The sequence below is a fragment of the Lethenteron reissneri genome, chromosome 61 (assembly GCF_015708825.2).
Source record: "Lethenteron reissneri isolate LAM-NWPU_2019-01 chromosome 61, ASM1570882v1, whole genome shotgun sequence".
Classification (NCBI taxonomy): domain Eukaryota; kingdom Metazoa; phylum Chordata; class Hyperoartia; order Petromyzontiformes; family Petromyzontidae; genus Lethenteron; species Lethenteron reissneri.
Window position 1 is genome coordinate 8,374,015 of NC_083839.1, and position 17,825 is coordinate 8,391,839.

Genomic DNA, 17,825 nt, shown 5'->3' on the forward strand with positions numbered 1-17,825 from the left:
AAATCTCACGGGCATAAGTAGTACTAATCACATACCTGCATTTCCCATAAATATGCTAAATTCCTCTTGATATGCAAATTCTTTTGTCAAGGCGCCCTTCCCCCCCTTCCAACCCAGCTTAAATATACGCTCCAAGCGTGGTGGTGTTTCATTCAGACGCTGTCTCCCCGACAGACCTGTCTTCACCTGAGGACGGCTGTTTGCGTTGTGGCCGAAACTTCGTGAGAATTATTTAATGTTTTATTTTATTATTTCCATTCTACGTGATTTTACCGAAAGAACCAAGAAGATGAACCCCTGCAGTCACGAAAGCTTTAAATCCGAAATTTGACCTGAGGTAGTGCACCCGAAGATCTTGGGTCGTACCCTGAGACCAGATGCATCTCCGGAGTGCCTTCCAACACGCGCAGGGTACGGTGGTATTCAACATCAAAGATTTGGGCCGAGGGCAAGTGACAACTTGCATTTTATTTTCATTTAAAAGTTTAGTTAAAAACAAAACATCAACACTGCCAGAAATGCATCCATTGTTACAAAAACAACATTGTGCTCCCAAAGTTCACGCGGCCGAGCGCGAGTATGCTCGCACATTGGAGAGCAGCGGTGGAGTGGTTGGCGCACCGCGCTACTAACCCGACCACCAGACTTTGATTCCCGCTCGCGACAAGAAGGTTGCGAATGTTTGAAGCGGTCCCTGGGCCTCCCCTTGGTCGACGACTCGGCTTCCGCATGAGCACCCGTTGCGGCGTGGAAATGTAAACAGCACTGGGGAGACAAAGGTGGCCGGGCGTGGTGTTGCCCCCCCCCCCCCCCCGTGTGCCAGTGCCGGCCTTCGTAGGTGCAACTCGCGAACAGCACTTGGCCCAACAGCCTGTTCAAGGCTACACGGGGCATCTTTGTGTGCACCTGTACACGTACTGGCCTTGTGTCAATCCACTGCTGGATGACTGCATGAGGGTCGTTGAGGTGTGGAGCGGCGGGGGTGAGGGCTGTGGGCAGGGGGTGGGGGGGGTTATCCGACCAAACTTCACAGAGTCGGCGCAGTGTATGCCGGTGAAGGCGTTGTGGGGGGGGGGGGAGGTGACCAGGTGACGTGGTGAGAGAGAAGGCGCTGCAGCCGCCTCTTGATTCGGGGGCGACGCCAGAACCGCTTCGCCCGGCGTCGTCTGGGACTCGACGGACCCACGACGCGTGGGGGGAGGAGAGCTCGGGCCCTTGGCGACCGCCCGGCAGTGCCGGTGACGTCGTGACACCTCCAGCGGGGACGTCGTTTCGTGCCTCCGGTTTGGGTGAGAGACCCAAACCGATCGGCGCACTTGCCCGTGACGTCGACGGCTCCCGTCTCATCGTTCCGTGTGGAGGGCTGCGGCGTGACGCCCGCACGACGTTGTGACCGCCGAACAGAAGAACCGGTTGTGACTCGTAATATTGGTCGAGAAAGCCGACGCGTAAAAAATCATTATCGTTATTACACCTCGCCCCATGTTTTGAAGACTGCAGCCGGTCTGCAAGGAGCGGGCATCGGTCTGCCAGCAGGGTGGGACGGGGCTAAGTGGCTCATCCATGACGAGTAACTTGCAAGCGATTTGGCAAATGCAGGATCTTCACGGTTAATACGCGCACCCCGCGTGATTAACCGCGGCGGCCTCTCGGTTCCGGACCGCCGACCTCGCGAACCCTCCGCAGCAGCGGGCGGACGACGCCAAACGGCGCTCAACCCGAACATTCCGAAATCCGCCGCCGTTCCGCGAACGGACGGCGAAGCCCGGCTGCTGCGGCTGCTGCGGCTGCTGCGGCTACGTTGTTGTCGTTGTTCTCGCTCACGAGGCTGCCGAGCCGCCGGTCGTGCCGGAAGGTTCCAGGGCTCGCGGACAGCGGGAAAACTTCGGCGACGTCACCGCCCGCCGCCGTGTCCACCGTGCCCGCCGCCGCCGTGTCCGCCACCGCCGCCGTGTCCACCGTGGCGATTGCCCCCGGCGGTGGAATGCGGTGGCGTGCGCTCCGTGCCGTCGAGCATCTCGCGGATGAGCGGCGGCAAGGAGCCGGGGATCTCGGTGGTGAGGGTGAGGACTCGCTCGGCGCCTGTGGGGTGGCGGGGGGGAAGGAGGGGGGGGGGAAGGGATGGATCGACGTGGGGGAATCGCGAGTTTTACGACAATCTTCACCGCCGCGTGAAGCGCGTTGAGCTGCTGGGATCTCTCTCGCCGGTGAGGCGCGGCAGCTGCTCTCGGGCCTCGTCTGCACCAGCGGTCTCGAGAGAAGTGCAATTGTGCCCCCCCCCGCCCTCGAATTCTGTCTTACAGACCGCCAAGGAAATAAGTGGAGTCGAACCTGGCGGCCAACGTGTACCCAGTGCGTAGCCACGTCGCCGCAAGTCGACTTGTAACGCCGCAGCCACACGGCATCCGCTCGCCGCTCTCGCGGACTCGAGGCGAGAACGACTCGCGGGGCGCCCACAGCGACCCAAGACGAACCCCGGCGCCGGCGATCGCCCAAAGCGTCCGCGCTCCTCCGCGCGGCATCGCGCGTCGGCGGCGCCCGCGTCACCCGCGGCGCCGGCCGCGGTCGAACTCTTACCCTTGGCGCCGATGCCGCGCAGGTCGGTGACGGCCATGAGGATGCGCGCGAAGGCCCGGGGCTGCGCCGGGCGTCTCCGCCGCCCCGCGTGTCGCTCCAGCGCCGCCAGCAGCGGCTCCTGCAGGCGCTCGACGCGCGCCGCCTCCTCCAGCCCCTCGCGGTCTGCGGCCGCCGAGTCCGGGGCAGACGGGTTAGCGATGGGCGATGGGCGACTCGGCTGTACCCCACGCCCTCTCAACCCCCCTCCCAACCCCCCACTACTGGGCCGGCCTCTCGAGCTCCTTGGTGGTCACTCATCTATCGCCCGCTCGGCTTGCAACCCTAGCGGCGCGCCGTCTGTCGCCGGACCGCCGTGGCCCTCGCGGCCCTCGCGGCCCTCGCGGGCCTCGCGGCCCTCGCGGCCCTCGCGGCCCTCGCGACCCTCGCGGCCCTCGCGGCCCTCGCGGCCCTCGCGGGCCCTCGCGGCCCCTCGCGGCCCTCGCGGCCCTCGCGACCCTCGCGGCCCTCGCGGCCCTCGCGACCCTCGCGGGCCTCGCGGCCCTCGCGGCCCTCGCGGCCCTCGCGGCCCTCGCGGCCCTCGCGGGCCTCGCGGGCCTCGCGACCCTCGCTATCGCGGCCCCCACCACCGGCACGGCCCTCGCCACCCTCGCCGCCGCTGCCCCCCGCGACCCCCCCCCCCCCCCCCCGCGGCGAGCCTCACCGCCGCACACGAGGCAGACGGCGCTGAGCAGCGCGGCCTCTGCGTCGTCCAGCGCCAGCGCGTGGAGCCGCCCGGCGAAGGCGAAAACGTCGTCGGTGAGCGGCCCGCCCAGCGCCGCGCTGCCCATCTGCGTGCGCGTGAGCGTGAGGCCGTCCGAGAAGGTCACCGTGTCCCGCGCCGGAGTGTAGCGCGTGCACATGCGCAGGATCTGTGGGGTGCCGGTGGGGGGGTCAAGGGGTCGAAGAGGTGAGGTTGGGGTCGGGGCAGCAGCGGCGGCTTTTGGCTCGGCCGTCAAACGAAGGCGGTGGTCACGGCGTCGCGCGGCGCTTTCAGGTGCGCTTCCGCGCCCGTCTGGAACGCTCTTCCCGCACTTTTAAATAATCTAGATTGAGAAACTAATCTCTTTTGAACTGCTTGTTGTTGTGTTTAGTTTCTTGTCCTTCGACCCCGGCCCGCACCTCCGATGAGCACGGTGGGCTACGTGCAGGGTGGTGCGAAAGAAGTTGAACTCCGTTCAGAGCAGCTGTTGCCACAAAAAGACGTGGGTCAAGGAAGATGTTTTTCGGAGAGGGGCACGGGGGCAGTGGCGGATCCCAGGAGGTGGTGGTGGAGATGATGGGGGCAGTAACCCCCGCCTCACCCTCCCCCCCTTGAGCCCCCTTTCTTGATACCCACAGTATTGGTATTTTGTCGATATTTACCGAACATTGTTGATTTTTTTTGGGTTAATGCAAGGCCCGATTTTTTTTTTTAAACCTTGAAATTCTGGGACTACTCGCCCCACGCTCACCCTCCCCCCACCCTGGGAGGTTTCTTTCTGCATCCGCCTCTGGCTCGTGAATGCCGGCTGCGGCACGGACACCGTGCAGGAGGAATGTGGAACGCTGCGAGGCAACGTTGGCGACGCGCCCACAGAACGCAGCGACACGCTCCGGGAATCCTGGGGCCTTGCATGCTCCGCAATAGGGCGCAGGCGAGGTCACACGTGACGTCTTCGTGTATTGTGGCAAGGGGGGGGGTCACACGTGACGTCTCCATGGGGTTACTTGGGGAGTGGGAGGGGTGGGGAGCATCAGCGGTCCCCGGCACGTGCAGCGAAACGTCGGACATCGTGCCAAACAACGCGCGGTACGAACACTGGTCGGACGGCTATAGCCAAGTCGGCCTGACTGACCAACTGATTTGTTAACTCGCTGACTGACTCGCTGATTGATCGACCGACCGAGTCGTCGGCAAACCGATTGGTTGCCTGGCCAGCCGGTTGACCGACTCGTTCGCTGGCTGGTGGCCGCCTCGCCGCGCGGTTTGCTCGCTGGCCGAGAGACGAACCAGGATCTCGAGGCACGCGCCCTTGAGCAGCGTGATCTGGTCGGCGATGGAGAGCGAGTCGAAGCCCGGCACGCGCTTGGCGAAGGTCACGATGCTGACGATGCAGCGGGTGGAGAGGTCGCTGAACTTGTCCCACAGGCCCAGGTCCAGATGCACGCGCTGGTCCGAGCTCGACTTCTACGTGCCGATCAACACACACCCCCCCCACCCCCGTGTCATCATCAGTGTCGTCATCATGAGCAGCTGTGCCTTCATCGTCAGCAGTGTCATCATCATCGTCAGCTGTGCCTTCATCATCAGCAGTGTCATCATCAGCAGTGTCATGAGCAGTGTTGTCATCAGCAGCCATCATCAGTGTCGCCGGCAGCAGCAGCAGTGCCATCATCAGCAGTGTCATCGTCAGTGTTAGCATCCGCAGCAGTGCCATCATCCGCATCAGTGTCATCATCAGCAGTGTCATCATCATCAGCAGTGTCATGAGCAGTGTTGTCATCAGCAGTGTCATCATCAGTGTCGCCAGCAGCAGCAGCACCATCATCAGCAGTGTCATCAGCAGTGCCATCGTCAGCAGTGTCACGAGTCGTGTCTCGTCATCGTTAGCAGCACGATGAGACCCGTGTAAGCGACGGCACGAGACGCCACTAATTCTGTCTCGCGGTATTAACAGGATGAAGGCATCCCGTCAACCCCTTATCAGCGCCCTACCTTGTTACAGACCAACTCACACCGAAGTGGTCACCCTGCGCCCTTAATTCTCAACGTTCATCCCACAAAGTCCCATCACAAGGGAGACACACAAACAAAGTCCCATCACAAGGGAGACACACAAACAAATAGACACACTCACTTTTGTTGCCCGTGTAGTGTTGTAAATAACAGATGAATAAACTCCGTTAAGGCACACACTGGTTTATTGTCTTTCTTTCAACACAGTCCCTACACACACGGAGGGATATACGGTTCCCTCACCCGTAGCCTAATGACCTACACACGGGTGTGGCTGCTGGCCTAGGGAGGTACAGCCTCCGAACTGGCGGGAGCTGCACACAGTCTACCCGCTACCCTAGCGTCCTCCGGCTGGGACCTAGGGGAGGCTAGCTTGACCCACCGCTGGCTTGGTGGGTCCTCTGACCACTGGTCGTGCAGAGCCTTAGCTCTTAGAAGAGCTGCAAGGCTCGGGAGCCAGGCTCCTGCCTGCCAGGACCTATTCTCCCCTTGACCACTGGAACACTGAGCCTCAGCTCTTACAAGAGCTGCAAGGCTTGGTCCAGGGTCCAAGCTTCTTCAGCCGGGCTTCGGTCTTCGTGTGAGGAGAACTGGCGCGCGCTCCCCGCGCTCGCCCTTTTATACCCCTGTAATATGAGGATATATCCGGCTCACTGACGTATCACAACTCGTCATGGTGATTGGCTCTGCCGGTCCTGGTTTACAGCCAATGGGGGGAAGCCTGGGGGCATGGCCCTGACGTGACGGAAAGGTGACTGCTGTTTGTAGAGGATTGGTTCTGCTGGCTGTGGCCACAGCCAATGGGGAGACGAGTCAGGGGCGTGGTCCCGGGAGATGACGAGGGAGCCTGGAATATTCTATGGAGGCTAACGAGGATTGGCGGAAACGTACCACGTGACCCGGGTATTAAATAGGGGTGGAGACGAACGACACGTGGTCAGAACGGGAACGAACAGGAAGGAGACCACGCGGGAGCGGGACTCCGAGTTGCCACGTGGCAGTGCGTCTCTCTCTCTCTATCTGTGAAATAAACTGTAAGATAAGTTGAATAAAAGACGAATTCCAGAAGTCGCCTCAACGAGCTTTATTATACCCGTGTGTAACGGTCTTATCCAATCAGACGCTCCCTCGTGGGACCCTCTGAGTGGTTCTTTACAACCCGTGGTTTCGATCCTCTTTTACCTCATCTGACCCCTGGCCATTGGTCTGGCGGGAATCTGTGTTTACGATCCGCTCTCACCTCTACCTTGACCCCGGCCGTTGGTCCCAGAGCGGTAACGCTGCATTGCCCCTCTGATACACAGTGGCCACGCAGGTTAGCGAGTAGAGTGTCTAGCACCTCGACACCCGCAATGAAACGGCTGTACCGCCGTATGGGCCTGGCAACTGAACATCCCTGCACAAGAAGCCGGGGTGAGCCGTCCGGGTTGACGGCGTGTCAAGTCCACCGCCACGTGCTGCGGCACCGAGGACTCCGGCAACCCGAGTGCTGCCGTCCCTCGACCCGCGGTGTCGGGATGGCGTCACCTGGCAGAGGCTGGGGAGCCTGGGGCGAGGAGCGCTCACCCTGCTGCCCTCACCCTGCTGCCCTCACCCTGCTGCCCTCACCCTGCTGCCCCCACCCTGCTGCCCTCACCCCTCATCCTGCTGCCCTCACCCCGCTGCCCTCACGCTGCTGCCCTCACCCTGCTGCCCTCACCCTGCTGCCCTCACCCTGCTGCCCTCACCCTGCTGCTCTCACCGTAGTGTACTTGCCAAGCTGGTGGAGTGACGGGAAGGTGTCTTGGTGAGCCTGCCGAACTTCCTGTATCAGGGCGTCCATCTCGGTCTCTGTGTCACCGCCACCACCGCCACCGTCAGCACCATCAGCACCGTCAGCAGCATCAGCACCGCCACCGTCAGCACCATCAGCACCATCAGCACCACCACCATCAGCACCGCCACCGCCACCACCGTCAGCACCGCCACCGTCACCGCATTCTGCCGTCGCAGCAGCGAACCGCTTGGCCCCCACCGCCTCCTCTCCCTCAGCGCTCCTCCTCCTGCTCTCTCCCGTGCCTCCGTGACCACCCCCCTCTCCCGCCTCGTCCCCCCGCTCCTCCTCCTCCTCCTCGTCGCACTCCTCCTTGCGCCTCTTCCCACGCTCGTTCCTCACCACTGGGCGGAACGCACCGACACGAACGTCAAGGTTATTGTCGTCGTGTTCAAGCATCGGCCGTGTGGCTTCGAACAGACAGCGGCACATGCAGGCGTGCACACAAAGACAAAGACCCCCACCGCTCTCCCACAGTGTAGCCTCTAACAGACTGTAGGGGCAAGTGCTGTTAGCGAGTGGCACCTATGAAGGCCGGCACGGCACACGAAGGGGCTGGGTGGCCAGCACCACGCCCGGCCGCCTTTGTCTCGATGTTCGCTACGCACCGTACCAGAGTCAACCCAGCGGAGGCCCAGGACCGGTTCAGATGTTAGTCACTGGTGTCGGTGGCAGCGCGCTGATCGCTCGGATGGCCCTCCCCACAGACTGTAACCACTACAGGGGCATCTCACTCCTCAGTGTGAGGCCGGGAAGGGTCCTGGCAAGGATTATTCAACATCGCCTTGCCAGGCAAGCTGAGGAGAGGCTTGAGGAGCCCCAATGCGGTTTCAGGAAAGGGCGGTCCTGCACAGATGCCATATTTTCTGTCCGTCTGCTACAGCAGAGGTGTAGGGAATTCCAACAAGACCTACATCTCTGCTTTATTGACCTGGTCAAGGCCTATGATACTATCAGTAGGCCGGCCTGGGCTCTGGGTTGTTCTTCGTGCTTTCGGAGTCCCTGACCCTCTGCTCATGATCATTAAGGACCTTCATGATGGTGAGCAGCCTCGGGTAAAACTACGTGACCGGGAGTTGGAGCCATTCCCTGTTCAGCTTGGGGTGCAACAGGGATGTCCTCTGGCTCCCACATTTTTTCACATCAATTAGTTCATGAAGGCTTCGATGGCTGTACCAGAGGAATTTACATCTGGTACAAATACAATGGGAGGCTGATCTATGCCGGTGTTCAGGCAAGGGACGGCTCCCTATTAATCAACCACGTTATGTATGTCGATCTGGTAATTGCTGCTCACTCAGAGGAGGAGTTGGAAGTAGGGCCTTACCATCAGCCCCATAAAAACTAAGCACCTGTCTGGGTAGTTTGTACCATCAGACACTCCACCCCCACAACTCCAAATTGGTTTCGGGCTGTTGTGGAGATAGTGGAGAGTTTCCCATACCTGGGCAGTATGCTCATGACCGGCTCTGGTTTGACAGCAGAGGTCTCCAAATCAGTCGAGCGGCATTATCTTTTCATCGGCTTCATAACGCTGTGTGGAAGCTACCTGGTCTGTCACTCCACACGAAGCTTCGGGTCTTCCCAGCCACAGTCATGCCCTCCCTTCTCTATGCTTGCGGAACGTGGACCCTCCCCCCCTAATGGAACATCTTCGCTGGTTAGAGACAGGCTGGCCTGCCTACCTATCCACCCTGGTTTTAACCAGGCTAGATTATGTTAGGAGCTCAGAAATCCCTGAAAGATCTGGTCAAAGTCCTATCGGTAAACTCCTCCGGCAGGCAAGGCTGCATTGGCTGGGTCAAGTAGCCCGCATGCCCAGCCACCGCATGCCTGAACAGCTTTTGTTCGGCCGGATCAAGGGGGCTAAACGGGCGCGGCACGGGCTAGAGAAGAGATGGAGTGATGTGGTAAAGGAGGACGTGGAGCTGAGTGGACTTGCCGATGACTGGTACCAGCGGTGTCAAGATCGGCTACTCTAGAGGAGGCGCGTGAAGGACGCTACTGGGCAGTTGGAGGCAGTCGCCCTTCGGCAATAACGAAGGGCAGAGGAGCGACGCTCACAACAACGAGCGGAGCGCCGGGCAGCTAAAACAGAGCAATTTGGCACAGTAGGGGGCACTGATTGTGCATCGGCCAGTCGTCTCAGTCAGTCGACCCATGGCACCTGGGTCTGCCCCGTGACCTGCCAGCGGGCGTTCGACACTTAGCCTGACACCACCATTTGGTGGTGAATGGCGGTTGTTGTTGTTGTTGTAGGTGGGGAGGAAGGCTCACACTCGCGCGACATGCCCGCGGCCAGGCATCCCTGCAGTCGGCAGAACTGGCAGCGGTTGCGCGTGAGCTTGTTGATGGCGCAGCGCCGCTCCTGGGCGCACTCGTACGTGGCCCTCTTCTGCACGCTGCGGCGGAAGAAACCCTGCCATGACAACCACGGGGGGGGGGGGGGGGCCGCCATCACCGTCAACATCAACATTGCCATCACCGTCAACGTCACCACGAGCACCGTCGCCATGACAACCACGAGGGGGGGGACCGCCATCTCAACATTGCCAGTGTCCAATACCATCGTCGGCACCACCATCGCCATCAACATCATCATCATGAGCATCACCGAGAACATCACTGCCACCACAACAATCATCGTCGTCATCATCTCCAACATGAGCGGCACCATCATCATGACCACTGCTCCCACCGTCGGTGTGCGGCGTGCTTGGGGAATAGCGGCGAGCGCGTTGCCTTGCGAACCCGGCGACCCGAGTTCGATTCTCGCTCACGGCCAACGTTGGCGTCAAACTTGTGAAACCGGTCCTGGGCCTCCCGTAGGTCGACTCGACCTTAAATGAGTACCGGGTGCGGTGTGTATTACTAAACTAAACTCTTTACTTTACCAGGTAAAGCTCAGCGAAGTGGCTTCTCATCATCACGTGGAAGTGTAGCTGCCAAATGCTTCTAAACGCGTGTTTGTAAATGTGGAGGGAAAAACCGGAGGACCCGGAGAAAAATCCACGCGACCTCTCGAGGAGAGAGAGAGAGAGACACGCAAAATATACAGCAGCAGGCGTCAGGGTCGGGATGGAACCCACGACTTCCTGCGTACCAGGCGAGGGAGTTCACATCTCCTAGCCACCGTGGCGCCCGCATTAAGCAGCAGCAGCAGCAGCACGGGGGGAGATAACGGCTCCTGTGCGCGGTGCCGTGACGGCCTTCACGCGCGGGCGATACTCGCAAAGAGCACTTGCCCCCCTCCCCCTGGACAGCCGGTCCAGAGGCTACCCGGGGGACCTTTGCCTCTTGTCACCTTGCAGCCCTCGCAGGAGACGACTCCGTAGTGGAGGCCCGAGGAGCGGTCCAGGCAGACAGCGCACGGGCGGCGATGGAGTGGAGGGCCTAGCGACGACAAAGACGACGACGATGACGAGGTGGAGGTGGTGGAGGTGGTGGAGGTCGTGGAGGAAGAGAGTCCCAGCTCAGCCACCTCGCCGCTCCACACCTCCACGCCTGGTGCACGCGCAATCACGCGCTCGATCGATCGTGCGTGTGTCTGTGTGCGCGCACACGTGTCTGTGTGTGTGTGTGCACACGTGTGTGTGTCTGTGTGTGCACACGTGTATGTGTCTGTATGTGTGCACACGCGTGTGTGTCTGTGTGTGCACACGTGTGTGTGTGCGCACACGCGTGGGTGTCTGTGTGTGCGAACATGTGTGTGTCTGTGTGTGCACACGTGTGTTTGTGTGTGCGCACATGTGTGTCTGTGTGTGCGCACACGTGTGTGTGTGTGTGCACACGTGTGTGTGTGTGTCACACGTGTGTCTGTGTGTGCGCACACGTGTGTGTGTGTGTCTGTGTGTACACACACGTGTGTCTGTGTGTGTGTGTGCGCACACACAGACAGACTGCCCTACATGACATCATAACAACAGTCTGGACCACTGGACGGGTTCCGCAGGATTGGAAGGATGCCATGGTGGTCCCCCTCTTTAAGAAGGGGGACCGCACAGACTGTTACAACTTCAGGGGAATCTCACTCTTCAGTGTGCCGGGAAAGATCCTGGCAAGGATTATTCAACATCGCCTTGATAGGCACGCTGAGGAGAGGCTTGTGGAGCCCCAATGCGGTTTCAGGAAAGGGCGGTCCTGTACAGATGCCATATTTTCTCTCCGTCTGCTACAGCAGAGGTGTGGAGAATTCCAACAAGACCTACATCGCTGCTTTATTGACCTGGTCAAGGCCTATGATACCATCAGTAGGCCTGGGCTCTGGGTTGTTCTTCGTGCTTTCGGAGTTCCTGACCCTCTGCTCATGATCATTAAGGACCTTCACTACGTAGCCGGGAGTTGGAGTCATTCCCTGTACATCTTGGGGTGCGACAAGGATGTATATTTCGACCACGGAGTTTGTGAAGCCTTCAATAGCTGTACCGGAGGAATTTCCATCTGGTACTGATATAATGGGAGGCTGATCGATGCCCGGGTGCGGTCAAGGGATGGCTCCCTATTGCTCAACCACGTTATGTATGCTGATGATCTGGTAATTGCTGCTCACTCAGAGGAGTAGTTGGAGGAGCTGCTGCTGAACCTGGAGCGTGCCACTAAGAGGTGGGGCCATACCATCAGCCCCACCAAAACGAAGCACCTGCCTGGGTATTTTTTACCATAGGACGGTCCACCCTCACAACTCCCAATTGGTGATGGGGCAGTTGTCGAGAGAGTGGAGAGTTTCCCATACCTGGGAGTGTGCTTATGACCGGCTCCGGTTTAACAGCAGAGGTCTCACTCCAAATCAGTCGAGCAGCATTATCTTTTCATCGGTTGCGTAACGCTGTGTATGAAACTACCTGGTCTGTCGCTCCGCATGAAGCTTCTCGGCCATGGTCATGCCCTCCCTTCTCTACGCTTTCGACACGTGGATCCCGCAAATGGAACATCTTCGCCGGTTAGAAACAAATAGGCTGACCTGCCTACGATCCATCCTGGGTTGAATAAGGCTGGATTGTGTGAGGAGCTCACAAATCCTTGAAAGATCTGGACAAAGTCCCATCGGTGAGCTCCTCCGGCAGGCAAGGCTGCGTTGGCTGGGTCATGTAGCCCGCATGCCCAGCCACCGCATGCCTACACAGCTTTTGTTTGGCCGGATCGAGGGGGCTAAACGGGCGCGGCACGGGCTAGAGAAGAGATGGAGTGATGTGGTAAAGGAGGACGTGTAGCTGAGTGGACTTGCCGATGATTGGTACCAGAGGTGTCAAGATCAGCCTCTGTGGAAGAGGCTCGTGAAGGACGCTACTGGGCAGTTGGAGGCAGTCGCCTTCCAACAACAACGGAGGGTTGAAGAGCGATGCTCATAACAACAATCGGAGCGCCGGGTAGCTAAATCACAGCAAGTTGGCACAGTAGGGAGCACAGGTGGTGCATCAGCCAGTCATCTCAGCAGTCGGCCCGTGGCACGTGGGTCTGACACTTCACGTGGCCTCAATGTGTACATAGCCTGGCACAAGCGTCGTGATGGCATCACCGCCACTTATTGGCGAATAGCAGTTGTTGTTGTGCGCACACGTGTATCTGTGTGTGCGCACATGTGTGTATGTGTGCGCGTACATGTCTGTGTCTGTGTGTGCACACGCGTGTGTGTCTGTGTGTGCGCACATGTGTGTCTGTATGTATGTGTGCACACGTGTGTGTGTGCACTCCTGTGTATGTGTGTCTGTGTCTGCGTACATTTCTGTGTCTGTGTGTGTGCACACCTGTGTGTCTGTGTGTGTGCACACGTGTGTGTCTGTGTGTGTGCACATCTGTGTATGTGACGCACACGTGTGTGTGTGTACGCACGTACACATGAGGAGTGGTAGTGTAGTGGTTAGAGCGCTGCGCTACAAATCCGGCAACCCGAGTTCGATTCTCGCGAACAGCCAACAGCAGTGACGAATATTTGAACCGGTCCTTGGCCTCCCCTAGGTAAACTCAGCCTCAAATGAGTACCTGGTGCGGTGTGTAAACATCGCCACTAGGGGAGACAAAGGCGGTCGGGCGTGGTGCTTGCCACCCACCCCTCGTGTGCCGTTCCGGCCTTCATAGGTGCTCCTCGCTAACAGCACTTGCCCCAACAGTCTGTTAAGGCTATACGGGGGATATTTGTCTTTGTGTGTATGTAAGTGGAGTGTAACAGCGCGCTGCACTACAGACTATACAAACTAACGTTGTATTTGACCAGGATAAGGCCCCACTGAGCTACCTCTAGCTCTGGCCATCACTAAATAATGATAGCTCAACAAAGTGGGATCATCATCATCGTCACGTGGAGATGTCGAGCAGCACCCAAATCCTCTCAACGATGTTGGGGAGAGGAGGAGGCACGATAGTGGAGAGCGACTTTCATGGAGCGGTCCCCACGGCCCGGCGACCAAGGGCTTGAAGAGAGGCCAGATGGAGGGGGGGGGGGGAGCCTGTGAGGGCAGATCTGTGGGTCTCTGTGTGAGTCTCTGTGCGAGTCTATGGGTGTCTCTGTGTGAGTCTATGGGTCTCTGTGTAAGTATGGGTCTCTGTGAATCTGTGGGTCTCTATGTTAGTCTATGGGTGTCTCTGCGAGTCTATGGATCTCTGTGTAAGTGTGGATCTCTGTGTGAGTCTATGGGTGTCTCTGCGAGTCTGTGGATCTCTGTGTAAGTATGGGTCTCTGTGTGAGTCTATGGGTATCTGTGTGAGTCTATGGGTCTCTGTGTGAATCTGTGGGTCTCTGATTGAGTCTTTGGGTTTCTGTGAGTCTATGGGTATCTTTGTGAGTGTGTGAGTCTCCGTGTGAGTCTATAGGTCTCTGCGTGAGTCTGTGTGTCTTTATAGGCAGGGAGGTTGCGACATTTAGACGTGTAGGTAGGCAGGTATATGGCAGTTGCACGTAGTAATGATAATCGTCGTCGTCGTCGTCGCAAGTTCAGCAAGCGGAATGGAAGTACTGACCGTAGGGTCCGACTGCGTGGAAGTCGCTCTGCGCGTGGAGCGCGACCCCCGCCAGGGTCGAGGGGGGGAATCCCGGGCAGGGCCCCCCGTAGGAGGAGGGGAACGGGCAGGCGGCGAGGGGGTACGCGGCGAGGGGGTACGCGGCGAGGGGGTACGGAGCGGCGAGGGGGTAGGGGCCTGCCCCTCCGCACGGCGCCGGCGGTCTCCCCGCAGCGGCCATCGTCCTTGAATCCTTCCTCCCCTCCCTGTGAATCCTTCCTTTTCCACTGAATCCTCCTCCCACTCCCCGCGAATTCCTCCTCTCCCTGTGAATCCTTCCTATCCCTCCTCTCTCTCCTCTCCCTCCTCTTTCTGCTCTTACTCTTAATCCCACTTGAGGTGTCACCTCCGGGCGGGATTTGACTCTGTCAGCGCCAGACGCGGCGCTGACAAATCCTTGCCCTCTCGACGGTGACCGCTCCCCGTGCCTTTTTTTCGAATTCTCTTTTTCGATTTATATTTATTTATTTATTTTCTCATTCGGTCTCTTTTTGCCCACGAGGCGACGCTGTCTAGACGGCTACTGGGGAGTGGGGGGGGGCGAGAGTGGGGGGGGGGGCACCACCACACGAGAGGTCACAAACGAGCCACCCCCCCCCACCACACCCCCACACCCCCCCCCACCACACCCCCCACACCCCCCACCACACCCGACCACGCCCGAGCCCAGCCGGCCAATGGGAGGCGAGCGCGGCGGCGGCGGCGGCTCTCATCCAATAGGACGCCCAGGTGAGAGTCCTCGTCAGTCGCCGGTGGTGGTGATGCTGGTGGTGCTGGTGGTGGTGGTGGAGTTTCTTGTCGAATCTGTAAAAGACAAATATAATGAGCACTAAGCGGAGCGGTGAGTCACGCGGTGCCACGTTCCTCCACGGCCCCATGAGCGCCGTTCAATTTGGTCACGAGTGGCGAACGAGTGGCGTCTCTCCGTCACTCGGTGTCTGATGCGTGTGCCCCATGTGTGTGTCCCATGTGCTTTGCGATAGCCATCGACTGATCGTGGATTTTATTCTGTTGCTATCCTTGAACATGAGCATGGCAGTAGCAGGAGCAGCGATACGGTTCAGGTGCTGGGTGGTTCAGGTGCTCGGTGGTTCAGGTGCTGGGTGGTTCAGGTGCTGGGTGGTTCAGGTGCTGGGTGGTTCAAGTGCTGGGTGGTTCAGGTGTTGGGTGGTTCAGGTGCTGGGTGGTTCAGGTCCTGGGTGGTTCAGGTGCTCGGTGGTTCAGGTGCTGGGTGGTTCAGGAGCTGGGTGGTTCAGGTGCTGGGTGGTTCAGGTGCTGGGTGGTTCAGGAGCTGGGTGGTTCAGGTGCTGGGTGGTTCAGGTGCTCGGTGGTTCAGGTGCTGGGTGGTTCAGGAGCTGGGTGGTTCAGGTGCTGGGTGGTTCAGGTGCTGGGTGGTTCAGTAGCTCGGTGGTTCAGGTGCTGGGTGGTTCAGGAGCTGGGTGGTTCAGGTGCTGGGTGGTTCAGGTGCTGGGTGGTTCAGGTGCTGGGTGGTTCAGGTGCTGGGTGGTTCAGGAGCTCGGTGGTTCAGGTGCTGGGTGGTTCAGGTGCTGGGTGGTTCAGGTGCTGGGTGGTTCAGGTGCTGGGTGGTTCATGTGCTGGGTGGTTTAAGTGCTGGGTGGTTCAGGTGCTGGGTGGTTCAGGTGCTCGGTGGTTCAGGTGCTGGGTGGTTCAGGAGCTGGGTGGTTCAGGTGCTGGGTGGTTCAGGTGTTGGGTGGTTCAGGTGCTGGGTGGTTCAGGAGCTGGGTGGTTCAGGTGCTGGGTGGTTCAGGTGCTGGGTGGTTCAGGAGCTGGGTGGTTCAGGTGCTGGGTGGTTCAGGTGTTGGGTGGTTCAGGAGCTGGGTGGTTCAGGAGCTGGGTGGTTCAGGTGTTGGGTGGTTCAGGTGCTGGGTGGTTCAGGTGCTGGGTGGTTCAGGTGCTGGGTGGTTCAGGTGCTGGGTGGTTCAGGTGCTGGGTGGTTCAGGAGCTGGGTGGTTCAGGAGCTGGGTGGTTCAGGTGCTGGGTGGTTCAGGAGCTGGATGGTTCAGGTGCTGGGTGGTTCAGGAGCTGGGTGGTTCAGGTGCTGGGTGGTTCAGGTGCTGGGTGGTTCAGGAGCTGGGTGGTTCAGGAGCTCGGAGGTTCAGGTGCTCGGTGGTTCAGGTGCTGGGTGGTTCAGGTCCTGGGTGGTTCAGGTGCTGGGTGGTTCAGGTGCTGGGTGGTTCAGGAGCTCGGTGGTTCAGGAGCTGGGTGGTTCAGGTGCTGGGTGGTTCAGGAGCTCGGAGGTTCAGGTGCTCGGTGGTTCAGGTGCTGGGTGGTTCAGGAGCTCGGAGGTTCAGGTGATCGGTGGTTCAGGTGCTGGGTGGTTCAGGAGCTGGGTAGTGTCAATGTCTGCTGCTGCTGCCCAGCACGAGAGGGCTACAGAGAGAGAGAGTTTGAGTCGTCTCCATGTCCCTCCGCCCACACTGAAGGAGCGTGGACCACCACGGTGGACCACCACAGTGGACCACCACGGTGGACCACCACGGTGGACCACCACGGTGGACCACCACAGTGGACCACCACGGTGGACCACCACGGTGGACTACCACGGTGGACCACCACAGTGGACCACCACGGTGGACCACCACAGTGGACTACCACGGGGGACCACCACAGTGGGGTTCTGCTTTACTATTTCTGGCCGCGACTCTCGCGGCAAAACTCGCCAGCGGCCCTCCACCATCGCCTCCTGAACGGACGTGGGCGGACACAATAGTAGCAGCAACGAGCCAGTGGATCGCGCCTCCCCGTGGCCCCCAAGATCCCCCCCCACCCTCCCCGTCGCGACGGGGACACGGAGCACCTCCACCGGTTGGGGGGCAGACAGAAGGGGGGGGGGGCGACGATCCGAACGTGGAGCCGTGGCGACGCCTCGGCTGCTCGGACGAGGCCCCTCGCCTCTCCCCGCCTCTCGTGTCGCTGTCTGAAGCGGCTGAAGCGCTCCACGCGAACCACCGCACCGTCTGTGCATCCATCCCCTCCCCTCCCGTCTCGCTCTTCGATCTATCTCAGTCAGCTCGAGTCTCCCCGTAAACCACGTGGCTTCTGCGTGCCCCCCTCCCGCACTCAGAACCCCCTCTCCCCGTCACCGCCCACTCTGAAAACAGACTCCGCTGCGTGCAGTAGCAGCAGCGTGGAGGTCCTGACGCTGCTTCTCTCCTCGTCTCCTCGTCTCTCCGTGTTCTCTTCCATCCTCTTCATCCTACCCCCTTCCTCTCTCTCCTCTCTCTCTCTCTCCCCTCTCCCGTTCCATCCTCGAGGGTTTCCTCCGGGTTCTCCGTGCCCCCCCCCCCCCCGCTCTCCTCTCCAGAGCTAAATAAAAACTCCACACGCAGTTGTAACGGAATAACCCCAACGCTGAAACATTTCCCTGCAAACCACTCGTTTGGGGGGCGGGGGGGTCACACAGCAGCAGCATCGCCCCCCCCCCCCCACCTACTGCGACCAGAACTCGGCAGGACCCTCCTGGGGGTCACGACAGCACCACGGCTCCTACGCCACAAACACACACACACACACAGAGACACACACACAGACACACACACACACGCACACACACGCACACACACACGCACACACACACGCACACACACACATACACGCACACACACGCACACACACACACCTACACACACGCACACACACACACGCGCACACACACGCACACACACA

At 59.7% G+C, this 17,825-nt stretch overlaps 1 protein-coding gene across 1 annotated transcript; it reads right to left on the minus strand.

Moving 5' to 3' along the window:
• Positions 1 to 1,894: 1,894 nt before the first annotated feature.
• Positions 1,895 to 14,319, minus strand: LOC133358280 (retinoic acid receptor beta-like). The gene is made up of 9 exons (XM_061576517.1): positions 14,100 to 14,319; positions 10,450 to 10,649; positions 9,423 to 9,564; positions 7,403 to 7,489; positions 7,074 to 7,162; positions 4,600 to 4,783; positions 3,278 to 3,337; positions 2,578 to 2,739; positions 1,895 to 2,082 (listed from the first exon to the last, which is right to left on the minus strand). Exons 1-9 carry the CDS (start codon positions 14,317 to 14,319, stop codon positions 1,895 to 1,897), a joined length of 1,332 nt encoding a protein of 443 aa, XP_061432501.1.
• Between the last annotated feature and the right edge of the window lie 3,506 nt (positions 14,320 to 17,825).

What these genes read in the sequence shown, in the direction of transcription:
- LOC133358280 (XM_061576517.1), bottom strand. Translation starts at nt 14,319, where the DNA reads ATGGCCGCTGCGGGGAGACCGCCGGCGCCGTGCGGAGGGGCAGGCCCC. An exon ending in CCACGCAGTCGGACCCTACG is followed by an intron (nt 10,650 to 14,099) that starts GTCAGTACTTCC and finishes CGCGTGCACCAG; the next exon opens with GCGTGGAGGTGTGGAGCGGC. An exon ending in CCTCGAGATCCTGGTTCGTC is followed by an intron (nt 3,338 to 4,599) that starts TCTCGGCCAGCG and finishes GGCGGCTCCACG; the next exon opens with CGCTGGCGCTGGACGACGCA.